At 40.7% G+C, this 19767-nt stretch overlaps 1 protein-coding gene across 4 annotated transcripts in view; it reads right to left on the bottom strand.

The window, feature by feature from the left end:
• CHN1 (chimerin 1) overlaps positions 1–19767 on the bottom strand; it is a 159322-nt gene that overhangs the window by 81022 nt on the left and 58533 nt on the right. For 2 of the 4 annotated variants that reach the window (XM_054043793.1, XM_054043794.1), the window contains one exon: positions 1140–1428. In XM_054043793.1, coding sequence (XP_053899768.1) covers positions 1140–1428 — 289 coding nt within the window. Of the gene's footprint in view, positions 1–1139; positions 1429–2795; positions 2864–15042; positions 15111–19767 lie in introns of those variants that run through there. The other 2 variants (XM_054043796.1, XM_054043795.1) reach the window with 2 other exon arrangements.

Below are 19767 nucleotides of genomic sequence, written 5' to 3'. Positions count from 1 at the left end.
CGATGGCCTCCTGAGGTCTCTTCCAACCCTAATCTTCTATGATTTACTACATTAAAAAAGTTCAGTCACAGCAGCATAGACACAGAATGTCAATACATGTAAGGATTACACGAAATGTGTTCCTGATCTCTGATTGGGAAGATGAATGTGTAATCAAACCTAAACGTAGCATTTTCTTTTGTGATTTACAGTAATTTACAAAAAACTCTTAATTACATTGTAACAGGAGAGTCTACAGCACATATTATATATGTGTGAATATACTGATATTTTAAGTAATATTTTTAAACACACACTTAAAAAGCCCATAAATGGAAATCTTTTTAATACACAGATGCAATCAATTTTTCCTCTAGTTATTTTAAAAACTATCATTATTTTAAAAATGTATTAATATGAATTTAAAAACAAGTTTTATATCTGTCACGTTAACAAAGCTACATGGAAACTGTTTTTGGGGTCTTCTACATTACATTAAAGATGTTCTGCAAGAGTACAAAGTCTGAAATGTATCCTGCATTGGTTCTAATGTATTTTTTTATTTATTTTAACCCCCCCACAATGCAGTTAGCTCTCAGTTGATAATGCAAGTCTCTGAAAAGAGATATCCTTCTTCATAAGCCTGGTTGAGGCCAAAAATAGTTCTGTCAGTTTCTGACAGGCTGAACTTAGTCATGTGAAATGTTTTAACATTTTATCTTGTTAATGAACAGACTTATTTATAAAGTGGACAACTTTACTATCACTGTATGGGGAATGCTGAATAGATTTTGGAATACATTTCTGTATTAAAGGGCAATTGTCTTTTTGCACAGTAAATAACTAAGTTCAAATATCTTTAGCCTATCTGGAATATCAGAGAATTGACATTTGTAATAACAATCATTTCTTTAAAAAAAAACAAAGATCCTTATGATAAAAGTTTATGAATCAGAGGTATTTGCAATATGCAAAAATTTCCATTTAAAAACTTGGAAAGATTATTAAAACATCTTAACATATAACTTACTATTCATCAAAAATATTTGATGTAACCATTTAGATTAAACACCTATAAGCATATTTAATATTCTTCAGTGGAGTTAAGAGTATAAAATAAAAGTCTAATAAAAAAAAAGTGTGTTTTAACAATTGCTTACCCTTTTCTCTGCTACCTCATCTTCTCCTGTAGACTCTTTGCCATCATATGTATCTCTCAGGGTTGGCATATGTTTTTTGTGTGCTGGCTCTCTGTTTAAGGTTGTATATCCTATGTGTTCATAAATTGGATTTATTGTCATCTTGGCAATATATTCTGCTGCCTTGGTTTCAATATAAAGAGTAATCAATCCATCTGTCACCAGGTCATGGATGGACTCAAAACGTTTCTCCCCAACAAAGTGTTTTCCATCGTAGTAGAGTCTGAAGTTTCTTGTTTGATTTCCAAATCTGCCTCAATGAAATGGGAAAGTATACATATATGTATATATATATATATATAAATATATATTAAAAGAAAGAGTAAGCAAGTGAAGCCTTGCAAACAATAAAAATACCCTATCATTTAAATCTGTGACTATGCTTGTGTATGGTCTGAATGAGGAATATAAAATTAAACTACTATACACAAATTAGAGTAGAACAACAACAACTGTGGATAGAGAGCCAAACTAATGCCTGCCCTAGAACAAGCTATTTGTTCTCTTATCCTGTTTGGACACTTCATTATCCTGTGGAAAAAATGAAAAATACTTCACACTCTGTTTAAGGGATTTCTTTAGTACGACGCCTCTATAGTCTATTGTTTGCCTCTCTGATATGAAAAGTTCTCATAACAGACTCCTCTATTACAGTAGACCAATACAGAGATTTGATGCAGTGTTAAACCTCTGTACTCCTGTCTTTTTGTCAGAAGAGGCCATTCAGGGCACAGTTTAGCTTTAGTGCCAACAATTACACTGAAGTCAAACTGCTGCCAGAATCTGAGCAGTGGAGGACAGAATGGCACAAGGGCAAGCTTTCTTTATTGCTGGCCAAATGCCAAGGACTAACTCCTCAAGCTTTGTACAAAAGGCCCTCTGTGCTATGCTTCAAGCAAATCTTTGTAATATACAGGATATTTAAGCCATAGGCTATCTGATGCTAGTAATTCTGCAGCTTGGTTTGAATAGCATTTTGATGTAACCTTTTAATAACCATAAATGAATGTGTTGACTCCACCTGACTTCCAGGACCTTTTCAAAAATCTTACTGAAAGCCTGGAACAATTTGCTTTCTGAAGCCATCTGCACATGCGTGAACGGACATCAGTGTATGCATTTGGCAACTACCAATGCTTGTCCTGCAGAGAGGATGGAAGCAAGAAGCTGCTATCACCTCTGACTCCAATGTCACTCCTTGGCCAGACAGCAGTAAGTGCCACTGTTTGGGATATTAGACTTCTTTATGCTGCTATCTAACTGGCCAAATCAATCATAAAAACAAAATACCTCCTCCTTCAGATTGAATTTCTGAAATGAAAGCTGCATATTGCTGTTTAAAAACAAAAAAACACAAAACACAAAACAGAAGTGCTCTACTATAAGTATGCCTTTTGAATGGAGCCTACCTAAACAGATGAAAGCACAAAATTGTATGATTAGTATTAGGTTGAAACATATGTATTTTTCAAAAGAAGTAATTAATATTCTTGAAAAGGTATGTATTTTAATAACAGAACATAGGTAAAATAATTGATTCTCAATTAAAATTAAGCATTCTGGTTTTCAATTTAAACTGGAAAAAAAGATATCTTAAAGATGCTGCATACAACATACCTGATACACAACTCAAAAATAAGGAAATGGAAAGTTAAGGTGCCTAACAGTACATATCCTCTACCCCTTCACCCAGAAATCTTCATCTTACCACTAGCACAACCACTAGACAATGGTTCATAATCTTAATTCTGCATCAGCAGTGATGTCAGCTGTCCAGCATCCGCTTCCGCAAACTGACCTCTCCCTCATACACAACACAAACAGACCAGATTTCCTCCATGTTCACTCTTTGGCACGGTTTTAGGGAACCACATACTTTCTTTCTGAAAAGCTGTATTTCTCCAGGTATCTAAACAGTTTCAGGTGCATGGTCCTAACCCAGGAGTTCTCTCATAAGCAAGGTACTTGATAAATGGACTTCATGTGTGCTTCTGAAATCCAAACAGCAACACACTAATTTGGAAAAGATGCCTGAAATAAACTTTTTTCTGCAACAGGTGAAAGTTAAATAGCTTCCCCTTATCTCCTTCCCCTACATTCCAATCCAGCCTATTTCTCTGCAACTCCTTCTTTACAGTATACAGTTGGGGAGATGTATTTTTTCAAGGTAGTACTAGTAAGGAGAAAAGAAAACTTTACCATGAAAGAGCCTCTGATTCTTTACATGGTTGTTATTATTACTATTATTGTCCAGAAGGCATTTCTCTCTCTTCAACAATTCCAAGTTTTTGCTTCCCTGCGCCCTTTTTAAATCTCTTTATTACTCTATAATATTACTATTCTGATGAATTACAACATGTATCTTATTGGTGCAGCTGCAAGCTCTCTGTTAAAAAAAATTGTGTTTCAATCCTTTCGATTTTGTTTTACGTACATTGATATCTTGGTTTCAAATTTTTCCATCAGGACATATTTTTGGTATTTTTACCATATCTATAACATTTCTACACCTTGTTCATTTCTACATGGCTATTGAACTAAGTAGGTCACAGATTTTATGCTTGAACTTCCTGACATTCTCCTTCTAAAGGGAGGCTTTAGCGACAGCTGTTTTTTGTTTAATAAACAGAAAACAAGACATATACAATGTATGCTCTCTTTCAGTTAACAGTGGAACACTGGAAGCTTTGCCAAGAAAGAGAATAAAAAATGGACTTTGACATGTCATCAAAACATTCTTAGTGTATCTACTGCACATTTGTTTGCAAGTAGCTGACCTAAAGATAATGGACTTTTTTTTATTCAAAGTTGCTTGAAAGGCGATTGCTCTATCTAGCCCATTTGGCTGCCAGTGGGGCAGAGAGGATAACACAATCTGGGAAAGTGGATTAAAGTGGCAATAGTGGCCAGAAATAAAGGAGTGGAGAGACCAATTAGGTCCCTTAGCCCTAAGAGATGTAATGCAGACTCTCAGCTATCTGCTCTTTATGCAGCAGACATTGGTGAAATATAGGGAGGATGTTTAATAACTGCAAAACCATCCAGATTTCTATGAATATGGATCTTAAAAGTACAAATGCAACAGTGTGAAACCAATTGTACAAAGAGTAATCATCAGTCATCCACCTCTGTAATATGCTTCACTGCCCCTACTTATTTTGCTGTTTAAAAAATTTACCTATGCATTGCTCTAGACACATGCACTTGTGTGTTTACAAAATATATATAATTACAAACTTGCATCCGGAATTAGTGCCATCACTAACTGCCACCCATCCCCCTCACCTCTCTAACCCTCCTAATTCAGAGCGTCTGGGAAACATACAGGATTTGTAGCATGCACCGAAGGTTAGCAAACTTGGACTCAGTCTCATCAGGATGGGCAACAAAGTCCGCAAGTGATGACTCTTCACTGCCTCCTAGCTGCCCTCCCAGTTGAATCTGAAGACTGTACACTCTAGCATGTCAGCAGCTGATCTCAATTGCTGTAGCATGACTCAAGAGCAGAGGCGGTACCTAGCTGATACTACATATAAATTATGATGAGTGCTTTACAAATACATGTAATAAAATAATAAACAATGGAGTACATTATGTTTTGTTTTATCTTTAACTGAGTTTCTTTGATTTTTCTCACTTGTCACCTTATACAAATGTTAGAGACATTTTATTAGGCAAAAATTGTGTTATTAATGTGTAGTAGTATTTTTCCCTAACATTGTTCTTGCTTGCTAATAGATACCATGAAAATAATATAACTGGCTTTGAAATTAGTATCTTATGGAGATGAAAAGTTTACTGGCTCTGATTTCACTATGTTACTCCTGTTTTATGCCCATATCACTTAATTGATTTCATTGGCTTTACACTAACAGGAGTAACAGCGGTGAATCAGAGTCAATAACATGCAAAGTCCCAGTGTGCTTTCAATATATATATCAGAGAGATTTGTTAAGGTGAAATTAAAGTAGTAGGTGCAGATCAATGAGCTGAGTAAATTACCTTTCAGGAGATGCAGACTTTAAAAATCCCTCAAATGTTAAAACACAGAAAACCAAGAGTTAAGATTGCAGTTCTCAAGTAAATCTTAGCAAAGTTATTTGTGTTGAACTTCCTTAGTTTTTAATATAGTCATAAGGGGGTGCTTACTCCTATACCCCATCGGGAAAGTCCCACCAGAGACCTAATGCTAACATAGGAGCTGCCAGGAGCAGAGGGGTCCAGGTGAACGGTTAGCTCTGACTCAGGAGCAGTCAGGGAACACATTAACTAGTCACTGCTTTCTCTATCTGCTGACCCTCATGTGGCTGATTGGGTGGTGAAGGTAGAGGAGCACTAGTTCCCCTCTCCTGAATATACCCCATGGAAAGGAAGGGCTAATGCCTCACCTGGACCTGGCAGCTCCCAAGTGGTCAGGTTACACTTTGAGGTCTATTGCCACTGGGGAAAGGGCTAGAAGCCTTACTTTTTTCTTAAAGGAAAGCTTAGATCTCTAGCAGGCCTCTGATGTCCTATAGTAACATGCCTGGAGCAGAAATTTTCTAGAAATGTTACTAAATAAAATATCAATAATTTTGAAAATTCAAATTAATCAACTAAATTTTGGTTCTGAGAAAAACATCTCAGCTGGGGATATCTAGTAAAACTTATTTTACCTTCTGATTTTGTGCTAAGGGTCAAAAAGTTGGAATTATGTTTTAACCCTTCTATAGTGAGGGTGTCATAATTTAGGAACCTAGTGTCCACCAAATTTCAACATTTGCATAAAGGTTCTATCTTAATTTCAGATCTAGCCTTCTAATTTTGAGTTCTATATGAACTGAATTTTTTCCTGGTAAATCATAGGAGGGTGGGGGCAAAATCAGGTTTGAAATGGAAACTTCATTGCAATCGTTATCATAGAGAGATGACCATCATTCTATAACATTCTGTAAGAATATGGTCCACATTGCACCTTCGTTTACACTAGCGTGATTCCCATTGGTTTCATTTAAGCAGTTTTCATACCATGTTTATAATCCATCTCTTTGCCTACATAGTTTTTTCATACTAAAAACAACTTGTTCTTAAATTAGTTCCCTATACCCACATAAATATTTAAATTGTGAATGTAAGAAAACATATGGCTTGAATGATCGGTATTAAGTTATAAAAGTCAAGAAATGTCCTTACCTAATACCCTTTGTATCATTTAAAACTGAAAGAATTTTTAAAAGTGCAATTTGCTTTTCACTATTTATGTTATTCACATATTCTTTTCCTACCAGGATAATACAAATTGTTTAAGTAGGTTTTTATTGAATAGGCTATTTCACTTTCAGGTTCTCAGCATTTAGGTTGCAAACATTGCAGTCAAATATTTGGTTAAAAGCTCCCATTGGATTAAAAATCATCATGGAAAGATTTCCATGAGTCTTAAATTTTGTTAAAGTTGTTTTTACCAAACTCAACTGTTAAGACAAAATTGAGTTTGCAGTTTCGCTAAAGACCAATTACAGGCTGTGATTGCATTTTATGGTTACTTTTTCCAATACAAGTTTGACCTCTGAAATTCCTGCAGCCTGAACTCATTTCTTTGGTAAACAGTATACCACACAATACAATTTACTGATCATATTGTCTTGGTTTTGTTCTCCATAAAGTTTCATTGCTTGACTATCATAATATTTAATAAACAATAGCAACACAAATTTGTTAAAACTGATTATCGATTTTTTAAAAAAGGGAATTAATAGCAAGTAAAGCCTTCTTTTTGCAACAAGTAATGGAATTAACAAAATATTAGTATTTATATAAACCAGGGGCATCTGGGGATATCTAAGGCAAACTACTGGTACATATAGATGAACAGAGTGTCAAGTGGCATGGCAGGTAAAAGTTTAAGATTCAAAATCTGCCCTGAGGTGTTTTTACTGATATTTGCTTTAGTATTGATGGTGCACAAAGCCAAAAACCTTTGTGAATAAGACTTACAATGCTTGGCTAGAGGATAAAATTCAAAAGGGTTTAGGCTATGTCTGAGTAATAGAGTAATAATAATGATAGAGTAATACTTACTTAGCTCTTTTCATTCAGAGATCTCAAAGTGCTTTGCCTCCATTTTACAGATGAAGAAAATGAATTGTTAAGTGATTCACACAGGGTTACATTGCAGGCCAGTTTCAGAGTAGAGAGTAGCAATCAACTCCAGTGTCCCATGAGCTGTAGTATGCTGCTCCCGTTAGATCACTAGCATCTGCTGCTATTCTTGTAGTTACTTTTGAATAAGGGTGGTAAAATGCTTCTGGTTCTGTAGTCTTGATGAAATTTAAAACCAAGGTTCTAATTATTTGTAATCATTAAGATGCCTATGATACTTCTTATGAGAGATGAGGTGTTTGCCCTCATGTTCTGACTAAATTCTAATTCTAAATTCCAAAGTCATCCTGTAGTTTTAACTGAAAAGGGAATTCTTATTTTTCTGTCCTGAACTGTTGTTTAAGGCCTGGTCTACACTAGGCGTTTATGTCGAAGTTAGCGCCGTTACATCGAATTAACCCTGCACCCGTCCACACCGCGAAGGTATTTAGTTTGACATAGAGGTCTCTTTAATTCGACTTCTGTACTCCTCCCCGACGAGGGGAGTAGCGCTAAATTCGACATGGCCATGTCGAATTAGGCTAGGTGTGGATGGAAATCGACGCTAATAGCTCCGGGAGCTATCCCACAGTGCACCACTCTGTTGACGCTCTGGACAGCAGTACGAGCTCGGATGCTCTGAACTGCCACACAGGAAAAGCCCCGGGAAAATTTGAATTTGAATTCCTTTTCCTGTCTGGCCAGTTTGAATCTCATTTCCTGTCTGGACATCGTGGCGAGCTCAGCAGCACTGGCAACGATGCAGAGCTCTCCAGCAGTGATGGCCGTGCAATCTCAGAATAGAAAGAGGGCCCCAGCATGGACTGATCGGGAAGTCTTGGATCTCATCGCTGTGTGGGGCGATGAGTCCGTGCTTTCCGAGCTGCGATCCAAAAGACGGAATGCAAAGATCTACGAGAAGATCTCTAAAGACATGGCAGAGAGAGGATACAGCCGGGATGTAACGCAGTGCCGCGTGAAAATCAAGGAGCTGAGACAAGGCTACCAGAAGACCAAAGAGGCAAACGGACGCTCCGGATCCCATCCCCAGACATCCCGTTTCTACGAGGCACTGCATTCCATCCTCGGTGCGGCCGCCACCACTACCCCACCAGTGACCGTGGACTCTGAGGATGGGATAGTGTCCACGGCTGGATCCTCGGACATGTTAGCGGACGGGGAAGATGAGGAAGGAGATGAGGAGGACGAGGCAGTCGACAGCGCTCACAACGCTGATTTCCCCGACAGCCAGGATCTCTTCATCACCCTTACAGAGATCCCCTACCAACCCTCCCCAGCCGTTACCCCGGACACAGAATCTGGGGAAGGATCAGCCAGTAAGTGTTGTAAAAATCTAAACATTTATTTGTAACAGAACAGGAATATTAACAATTTAAAAAATGGGTTTCTCATGATTAGTTTGATTAGCTTAACGGTTCAGTCATGGGCAGTGCAACTATTGAAAAAAAATCTAGCAATGTCCGGTTTTGCATGATTGTCCTGCCCAAGCCGCTCTACTGGTTAGTCACTGCTACAGCAGCTACAGTAAAATGCGGTCTATATGTCCGGGGATGGAGCAGAAATCCTCCTGTGACATCTCGAGGAAGCTCTCCTGGAGGTAATTGGAAATCCGCTGCATTAGGTTCTTGGGGAGAGCGGCCTTATTGGGTCCTCCGTAGTAGGACACGTTGCCACGCCACGAGACTATCAAGTACTCTGGAATCATTGCTCTGCACAGCATGGCGGCATACGGCCCTGGTCTTTGCAGGCTTTCCCGGAGCATTCGCTCTTTCTCGCTGTCAGAGATCCTCATGAGGGTGATGTCGCTCATGATGACCTGCTTTGAATGAGGTAGGGGAATGTTAGTGTTGGGACTGCTTTGCCGTTCCTTTACAGAACTGTAACCGCTGGTTTGCAGCCACGCGGTGGAGGCGGGAGAGGGGCAGCCGAAAGGGATCGTTCCCGGGGACAGCCGCGAGGGTGTGGGACAGGAGCAGACTTCCTGCTTGCCGAATTGCTGGCAGCAGGGACCGACATTGATTTCAATGTGAAATGAGGCCATTGCTAATATTAAAGTTTTAAGCTGCCACAAGTCTACGGCTTACCATGTCTGCCTGCAACAGAAATTCCGTTCTCCTGAGAGGCTTCTCAAATGTGCTGTAGAAGACCCCAGGCACTGAATGCGAAGGCCGAGAATTCGACCTTGTGCTGAGTGCGCATGTGATAGGTGCTGTGCATGGTCTTGTTCACAGAGAAAGACTATGTTCTTTGTTCACAACTACATTTATCTTTCTGAGGAATTCACTCCCTTTTTCCCATTCCCACAGCCCCATCTGCGACTGTCTCACAACCTAGCCTGTCATCACACTCCCAGAGGCTAGCGCGGATTAGGCATAAGAAGAAGAGGACACGGGAGGACATGTTCTCGGAGCTTATAGCCTGCTCCAGAGCCCAGGCAGCACAGCAGACCCAGTGGCGGGAGAACTTGACCCGAATGCACCAAGCCAACATGGATCGGGAGGAGAGGTGGCGTCAGGAAGACCAGCAGGCGACTCAAACCCTGCTTGGACTAATGAGGGAGCAAACGGACACGCTCCGGCGCCTTGTGGATGTTCTGCAGGAACGGAGGCAGGAGGACAGAGCCCCGCTGCAGTCCATCTCTAACCGCCCTCCCCCGCCACCAAGTCCCATACTCCCCTCACCCAAAGTGCACAGAAGGAGAGGCGGCAGAGTCCCTGCTAACTCTCACTCCACCCCTGCAGAGAGCTCGAGCAGCAGAAGGCTCTCATTCCCCAAAATTTGACAAGTTCTTTCCTTCCCGCCTGACACGAGCCCCCGTCCAAGTTTCACTTTCCCAGTTCCATGTTTGGTTGATAATAAAAAATACGTTTCTGTTAACTACTGTTTCCATCATGTTCTTTTGGAGGAGGGGGGGATAGGGGGTTGGTAATTCGACAGGACAGTCACCTTTGGCAGGGTATATAGTCGGGGGCAGGCACAGCAGCAGGGCACATACATAGTGCAGTGATGCAGTGACTAGTTACCCTGGTTAGTCTGGGAGGTTGTTTTCATGTTATGTGGTGGGGGGTAGGTTGCTCTGTGACTTTGTGGCAGGGGAGGGCAGTTACAGATCTTAAGCGGCGGTCCTTAGGCAGGATCACAGAGCCACACAGCAGGGGATCTGTAACCGTCCTCCCCCTGCCACAAAGTCACATAGACCCCCCCATACACACAGTCCCTATCAGGAGGGGTGACAGGCTCCGTTGAAACAACCATCCCACCGCAGCGGAGCCTGTCAATCCTTGAGTTTAGAAGCTGCATTCGCGCCACTACAGTACACCCGCTCCGCACCACAGTCTGCGTCCCAGTTTTAAAAAATTCCCGCGAATACAGTATTCAAGAAAACGGTGTGCTTTAACAAAGTAGAACTATTTTTATTTTGAAACGTGTGTTGGAAGTGGGGTGAAGGGGGTATGTAACTGGATAGGATAGTCAACATTAACTGGGCAAAGAAACGGGGGCAGGTTTAGCTTCTCAATACACAAACTTTAAAGTCACAGGTTACCCTGCTCACTCAGGAACTTTGCTTTCAAAGCCTTCCGGATGCACAGCGCTTCCCGCTGGTCTCTTCTAATCGCCCGGCTGTCTGGCTGTGAGTAATCAGCAGCCAGGCTATTTTCCTCAACCTCCCACCCCGCCATAAAGGTCTCCCCCTTGCTCTCACAGAGATTGTGGAGCACACAGCAAGCTGCAATAACAATGGGGATATTGGTTTCGCTGAGATCACAGCGAGTCAGTAAGCTTCTCCATCTCCCCTTGAGACGGCCAAAAGCACACTCCACCACCATTCTGCACTTGCTCAGCCGGTAGTTGAAGAGTTCTTTTTCAGTGTCCAGGGCGCCAGTATAGGGCTTCATGAGCCAGGGCATTAGCGGGTAGGCTGGGTCCCCGAGGATGACTATAGGCATCTCCACATCCCCAAGAGTTATTTTGTGGTCCGGGAAGTAAATACCTTGCTGCAGCCGTCTAAACAGACCAGAGTTCCTGAAAACACGAGCGTCATGAACCTTGCCCGGCCATCCCACGTAGATGTTGGTAAAACGTCCCCTGTGGTCCACCAGTGCTTGCAGCACCATGGAAAAGTAGCCCTTTCTGTTAATGTACTGGCTGGCCTGGTGTTCCGGTGCCAGGATAGGGATGTGAGTTCCATCTATGGCCCCACCGCAGTTTGGGAATCCCATCGCTGCGAAGCCATCTATGATCGCCTCCACGTTTCCCAGGGTGACTACCTTTGGCAGCAGTACATCAACGATTGCCTTGGCTACTTGCATCACAACAACCCCCACGGTAGATTTGCCCACCCCAAACTGGTTCGCGACTGACCGGTAGCTGTCTGGCGTTGCAAGCTTCCACAGGGCTATGGCCACTCGCTTCTGGACAGTCAGGGCTGCTCGCATCCGGGTGTCATTGCGCTTCAGGGCAGGGGACAGCAACTCACAAAGTTCCAGGAAAGTTCCCTTCCGCATGCGAAAGTTTCGCAGCCACTGGGATTCATCCCAGACCTGCAGCACTATGCGGTCCCACCACTCAGTGCTTGTTTCCCGTGCCCAGAATCTCCTTTCCACGGCATCAACATGACCCATTGCCACCGTGATGTTCTCGGCGCTGGGTCCCCTGCTTTCTGAGAGGTCTGTGCTACTCTCAGACTTCAGGCCATCACCGCGTTGACGTAGCCTCCTCGCCTGACTTTTCTGCATCTGCCTCAGGGAAAGGTGTATGATAAGTTGCGAGGCGTTGAGAGCGGCCACAACTGCAGTGATGGTTGCAGCAGGCTCCATGCTCGCAGTGCTGTGGCGTCCGCGCTGTCACTGACTAGAAAAGTGCGCGAACTGATTTCCCGCCGGCGCTTTCAGGGAGGGAGGGCGGGAGTGATGGACGGATGACGACAGTTACCCAAAAGCACCCTGGACACATTTTTTTTACCCAGAAGGCATTTGCGGCTCCACCCAGAATTCCAATGGGCAGCGGGGACTCCGGGAACTGTGGGATAGCTGACCACAGTGCACCACTTCCAATGTCGACGCTTTCCCCGTTAGTGTGGACTCACAAAGTCGAATTACTGTCCTTAGTGTGGACACACACGTTCGACTTTGCAATATCGATTCCAAAAATTCGATTTAAGTAAAATCGAACTACTCTCGTAGTGTAGACAAGGCCTAATATTGCTGTGTGCTATTTGAAAACTGCTGCTTTCCTTACAAGACATGGCCACATTTCAGTGATTTATGAGGTGAAAGCTACACATAGTAGTGTGTATATACTGGTGAGCACTTTGGATGAAAGGTGCCATGTTTTATATACATATGTCAGCTCTTATTTAGCAAAATATTACTGTTCGAAAGAGTCTAGAGTCTTTCCCACTGTTCCCTTGGCAAAACCTACTAGGAGTTAAAAAAGGAAAAGTTCTGTACTATGAAGTCTTTTTGAATAAATTTTGCTTTAAATTACTAACTAAATGTAATAATTATACTATTCAGGGAAACGTATCTTAGGTCAAAATAGGTGCTATGCTCATAATCAAAACAGATAACTACTGTTTTTATGTACCTCCACCTTAATTTCTCTTGACCATGATTACATAAATAAATTGCGGAGGAATAGTTTCATTGCTGTTCTGTGGTACTCTATCATCTATAAAAATTTAATTCTCTTAGTGTGATGCCTGATCTGCCATTAAAATGCTTGCTGCATTAACAAATGGGAGAGAACAGATGATAAACACTCATTATAAAGTAATATGCCCATTAAAATGACCTATCCTACCAGTGATTTTCATTTTAGTAGGACTCAGTGAAACAGAATAAATTTAAAAGATTTCATCCAACTGGCACCCTAAATGTGTGTACCGTATATGTGGCGCATATACACATAAAAATATTTGTTACCAAATGTATTAAACTCCATTTGGTAGTTTATGAATGTTAAAAGAAATGGCCCTGATTTTCCTCTCACTAGCACTAGCATAAAGCAGGAGTAATGCCATTTAACTCAGTCGAATTACCTTAAGTATAAAACAGGTACAAGTGAGGGAGAAATTTGGCACTAATACATTTACTATTTACAGTGCTTTATGTGCTTGAATAATTAAAAGTGTGTTTAATAAAAACAACGAGATAAAACAACAATATGGAACTTGCTCTTTACCGGGGGGAAAAAGCTTTAAAAAAGTTATTTATAGTTGAAGGATTTCTTTTTTTTTATGCATAAGTAATAAACTTTAAAAATGGTTCTTCAAATGCATATTTATAAAGCAGCCCATTTGCTAAGGCAGACAATAGAAGAAGGGCAACTAAAGGACTGGCTGGAAGATATGCGTCTAAATTGCAGCCCTCAAGATACGAGATGGGGGAGGGAGCAACATTACTGATGGGAGCCAGAAAGGAATTAGAATAGTGGCCTTCTTCAAGAAGAGAACACAACATAGAATATGGGTAACACTTCTTCTGACACTTGGGCTACTGCATTTTTATTTTTATTTATTATTTAATTACAATAGTGCCTAGAAGCCTCAACCAAGATTGGTGCCCCATTGTGCTAGGCACTGTATAAACACAGTGAAATACAGGTCCTGCCCCAAAGAGATTTGGATGGGATTTTGAAAGAAGCTTAAGACAGTTAGGTGACAAACTCCCACTAACTCCTTTAGGTCTTTCTTCCAAAATTCCAGTCTTCCATATGAAATAGACAAGACAGACAAATAGTGAGAGAAAGGAATAGGGTGACCAGACAGCAAGTGTGAAAAATCGGGACAGGGAGTTAGGGGGGTAATAGGAGCCTATATATGAAAAAGACCCCAAAATTGGGACTGTCCCTATAAAAATCGGGATATCTGGTCACCCTAGAAAAGAAGTATTGTTACCCCATGTTATAGCTGGAGAACTGAGGCACCTAGAGAGTTTAATTGACTTGCCCAAAGTAAGACAGGAAGTCTGTCAGAGCCAAAAAATGAAGGAAGATCTCTTGAGTTCCAGTCCAGTGCCTTGACCACAAGACATCCTCCCTTGCTGTGGAATGAGTTACAGTAGGTAATTGTAGTACAGTAGTGACTGTAGTGAAACATGAACTGTGCGCTCAGCAAGAAGCTTTGACATACACTAGACACACTGAACCCAGTCTTGGACATTGGTTATCTAGAAAACAAAACCTACTAAAGCAATGAACACATCTCCAGAAAGTGCTGAAGTTATAATAGTAGGAAAAAGTCTGCAATTTACAGAACAGCCAAGGATAACTTTGAAGCTCTAGCCAAAAGAAAACAGAACTGACAACAACAACAGATGGGAAGAGGAGGGAAGGAGAACAGGAACACAGCAAGAAGACATGAACCATAAGGAAAAAAAGCATTCCAGTCTGTGGGAGGCTGCAAGTAGCCAGTTAATTACTCATTAAGGTTAGGAAAGGATTATCATCATTCCATACACTTATAATGAGCCCATCTCAGTAGTCCCCAGATGCATTTACATAAGATAGATCAAGTACAAAACAACCATTTCCCCAAATCTTGAGGTCAAAAACCTCAAATAATCCCAAATTTACTTCCATAACAGTGCCAGAAATGGGAGTTCAACAGCAGATTTTAATGGAAACCTGGAACAAAGAGATAAGTTGTATAAAGCATTCTTCTATGGGCCAGGTTTAAGCACAGAAATATTTCTAGTAGGAGCAAATTCCAGAAGACACGACCTACCCTAGACAAAAGCCAGGTCCTATGAGCTCACCCTTGGGATAGTCATCCAAAGCATTCCTGCCAGCTAATACAAGTAGTGGGTGGAAAATAGGTATGGGGGAGAGGAGAGAGAGAGGAGGACATTTTCTGAGATAACTGGAACCCAGGCAAAGAACTGTTCTGAAGACAGTAATCACATTGCATTTCATCTGGCAGCAAATTGGCAATAAATGCAAAGAGCAAGGCGGAGGTGTAACATACTCTCAGCAATCTAAATGGCAGACAGCTGCAATTTGCATCGGTTGGAGATTCCAAGTAGCATTCAAGACTGCAAGCAGAGCGCACTGAATTAGTATCTCCTGGAGATAACAAAGGAGTGTGGCAATACCGCCATCTGAGAGGTAATGACACAGCCAGCAGAAGGTGGAAAGCAGGTTTCTGGTCACTGCTAGTGTCAGTGAATCCAGGATCTGTCAGAAGTCAGCATTTATTTTAGGGCTATCAAGCAATTAAAAAAAATTAATCATGATTAATCGCACTGTTAAAGAATAATAGAATACCATTTATTTTAATATTTTTGGATGTTTTCTACATTTTCAAATATATTGATTTCAATTACAACACAGACTACAAAGTGTACAGTGCTCACTTTACATTATTTTTTATTACAAATATTTGAACAGTAAAAAACAAAAGAAATAGTATTTTTCAATTCACCTAATACAAATAATGTAATGCAATCTCTTTATCATGAAAGTTGAACTTACAAATGTAGAATTATGTACAAAAAAGAATAACTGCGCTCAAAAATAAAACCACGTAAAACTTTAGAGCCTACAAGTCCACTCAGTCCTACTTCTTGTTCAGCCAATCACTCAAACAAATAAGTTTGTTTACATGTGCAGGAGACAATGCTGCCCGCTTCTTGTTTACAATGTCACCTGAAAGTGAGAACAGACGTTCGCATGGCGCTTTTGTAGCCGGCATTGCAAGATATTTACGTGCCAGATGCACTAAAGATTCATATGTCCCTTCATGCTTCAACCACCATTCCAGAGGACATGCGTCGATGCTGATGATGGGTGCTGCTCGATAGCGATCCAAAGCAGTGTGGACTGACATATTTATTTTCATCACCTGAGTCAGATGTGACCAGCAGACGGTTGATTTTCTTTTTTGGTGGTTCAGTTCTGTAGTTTCCGCATCTTTTATGACTTCTGTTGCTCTTTTATGACTTCTGAAAGAATGCTCCACATCTCATCCCTCTCAGATTTTTGAAGGCACTTCAGATTCTTAAACCTTGGGTCAAGTGCTATAGCTATCTTTAGAAATCTCACATTGGTACCTTCTTTGCATTTTGTCAAATCTGCAGTGAGAGTTCTTAAAATGAACATGTGCTGGGTCATCATCCGAGATTGCTGTATCATGAAACATATGGCAGAATGCAGGTAAAACAGAGCCGGAGACATACAATACTCCCCCAAAGAGTTCAGTCACAAATTTAATTAGTGCATTTTTTTAATGAGTGTCATCAGCATGGAAGCACTTCCTCTGGAATGGTGGCCGAAGCATGAAGGGGCATACAAATGTTTAGCATATCTGGTACATAAATACCCTGCAATGTAGGCTACAAAAGTGCCATGGGAACACCTGTTCTCACTTTCAGATGAGATTGCAAATAAGAAGCAGGCAGCATTATGTCCCGTAAATGTACACAAACTTGTTTGTCCTAGTGATTGGCTAAACAAGAAGTAGGACTGAGTGGACTTGTAGGCTCTAAAGTTTTACATTGTTCTGGCTTTTGAGTGCAATTAGAGAACGAAAAAAATCTACATTTGTAAGTTACATTTTCATGATAAAGAGATTGCACTTCAGTATTTGTATGAGGTGAATTGAAATATACTATTTCTTTATCATTTTACAGTGCAAATATTTGTAATAAAAATAATATAAAGTGAGCATTGTACACTTTGTATTCTGTGATGTAACTGAAATCAATATATTTGAAAAAGTAGTAAAACATCCAAAAATATTTAGTAAATTTCATTTACTATTGTTTAACAGGGCAATAAAAAGTGTGATTAATCATGATTAATTTTTTTAATCACAATTAATTTTTTTAATTAATCGCACGAGTTAGCTGTGATTAATCGACAGCCCTAATTTATTTAGATTTATGCAAACATAACGACAAGCATCTAGCCCTGGATTTATGCACTCTGGACGAATACGTAAAATACCCTAATTTTAGTCATCCAGTATTTTAACTCAACACACATCACAACCAAGGAAATACAGGAGTGACAAGAGATTTCTAGGCCAGCTTCTCTGAAAAATGTAAAATGCACTATAACAGAACAGCAAGAGCCTTTTAGGGAACAAGACAGTACCATGGGAGTAAGAGGAGGGTGACAAACACAGGATGAGGTCCCCACAAAGTTAGTGTTTATAAAACTGTAGAGAAAACAAGCACCACCATTAGGTAATAAAGCACTCAAATAGGCATGCACCAGGAACAGAGAGAACTCTTTATTCAGAGGGCCCTACCATGCTACAGACCACTAAAAGGAGGCTGAGCACAGCAACACACAGATTGGCTTGGCACAGCTGAGTGCAGATGTGTCGCTAAACAGAGAGAAACATGAAACCATTCCGTCCTTCAAACCCCTCCTCAATCACACATTTGCTGTGATACCTACGAAAAATGAACAATCAATCATGGCCTAATACAGAGAATAGAATAGGCCATGCAGAAAAAAGAGAGATGCTTGAAATCACTTGGGTATCTGTCTAAGGAAATTCCTAGATATCCATGGATTAGGCCAGAGATATTCTACCTCGGGGTGGGCAAACTATGGCTTGTGGGCCACATCTGGCCCATCAGACCTTTTAATCTGGCACTCGAGCTCCAGCTGGGGAGTGGGGTCAGAGGCTTACCTGGCTCTGCAGGGCTCCCGGAAGCAGCGGCATGTCCCCTCTCCAGTTCCTACACTTAGGGGCAGCCATGGGGCTTCACACGCTGCCCCCGCCCCAAGCGCCAGCCCTGCAGCTCCCATTGTCCAAGAACCACAGCCAATGGGAACTGCAGGGGCAGCACCAGCGGATGGGGCAGTGCACAGACCAACATGGCCGGCACCACGCCTCCATGAAGGAGCAGGAGGGGGGACATGCTGCTGCTTCCAGGAGCTGCTTGAGATAAGTGCCACCTGGAGTCTGAACCCCTGACCCTGAACTCCTGATTATGTACTCTTTCAAGTAAAAATTCATTCTATAATTAATATTAATAATTAATATTAGTGGCAAATTTCTTTACATACACCTCAAAATTTCAGTGTTTTTTACTGTGCAGTCTATTAAAATATACTTCTAATTACTGCAAAATACATAAAATCAGTGAAATAAACTAAGAATTAGTAAGTTTTCTGACATTTAACTTCTCTCAAGAATTATATCCCAATGCCACCTACCATTGAATATACCCATTTGTAAACAAAACTTGTGATTAATAATCACAACTAAGAGAATTACCTTTTTTTAATCAGACCGCAGAACCTATTTACATTTATTCACAATATTGAAACAATAGGATTTGCAGGAAAGGAAACCATGGTAACCAACTAAACCTGCTGCAGCAGATATCAGCGCAAAAGAACATACAGTGCGATCGCACTTCAACGCCTACCACAAGTACATTCTCTCCCCATTTCCTTTTTATCCTCATCCTAATTATTAAACAAGCTTTCAATCACAAAAACCTACATTGTGAGTGATGTCTTATTGTTATCATCATTTGCTCTAGGTCTTGGCATTAAGCACGGACCTACTGTTTTGCTGACATTTAAAAGCAAATCTAAAACTTCTAGGAATTAATTAGGAATTTCCAGGTCTTTTCATCCATTAGGAATATCTCATTTCCATTACAATGTATGTTATAACACTTTTATTCTTGCATACAGACTTCAATATATAGGCAACAATTTGCTCCTGCTAGTAATATTTGTAAAACATGGGTAAAAATGCATTTGCTTTATCATTTTCTTCTGTCCTGTGAATTCACTTCTACCCTGGAGACAAACTATGACATATTTGTTTTCCTTAGGAAAGGTTTTAAACAGAAGTGCATTTTCGTCATGTATGGATGTAAAAGGGTACTCGAGCTGGAACAAAAATAGTAAAGATGCAAATTAACTAACAACAAGGAAGGAAAGTAATCATCAAGACTAATCAAAACACAGCTCCCCATGAAAATGGAAAGCATATTTCAGTACAGCCTATAAATAACCTAGCTAACTGAGAAACTTCGTGTTTAAATGGTTATTTGGGGGAAAACTGTTGGTCCACTTTCTTATTAGAACAGGAAATAAATATTTGTTAGAAAATCTAAAACCCCATATTTCATCTTGTCTTGTTTTATTTAGCTTACAGGAGTTGTGAGGTTTAATTAACTATGATGGGCTCTGCGGTTCTTGGCTGAAAGACACTACTGAAGTGAGATCACTAGATGTAGGGCAGCCATTTTGGCCATAAACCCAATCCACACAACCTAGGATCACCCCCGAGCCAAGGTGACTGTACAGTGCTGTAGAGCTGACATAGGGTACTTCTACACAACAAACAACAAAACCTTGCAGCAGTGAGTCTCAGAGCCCAGGTCTACAGACTTGGTCTTGTGCTATGGTGCTAAAAAGAGTCATGCAGATGTTTCAGCTAGGGCTGGAACTAAGGCTCTGAAGCGCAGGGAAGGTA

This window comes from Malaclemys terrapin, chromosome 11, assembly GCF_027887155.1.
Source record: "Malaclemys terrapin pileata isolate rMalTer1 chromosome 11, rMalTer1.hap1, whole genome shotgun sequence".
NCBI classification, from domain to species: domain Eukaryota; kingdom Metazoa; phylum Chordata; order Testudines; family Emydidae; genus Malaclemys; species Malaclemys terrapin.
Note: the sequence above shows the minus strand (reverse complement) of the source record. Positions and strands in the feature narration are given on the sequence as shown.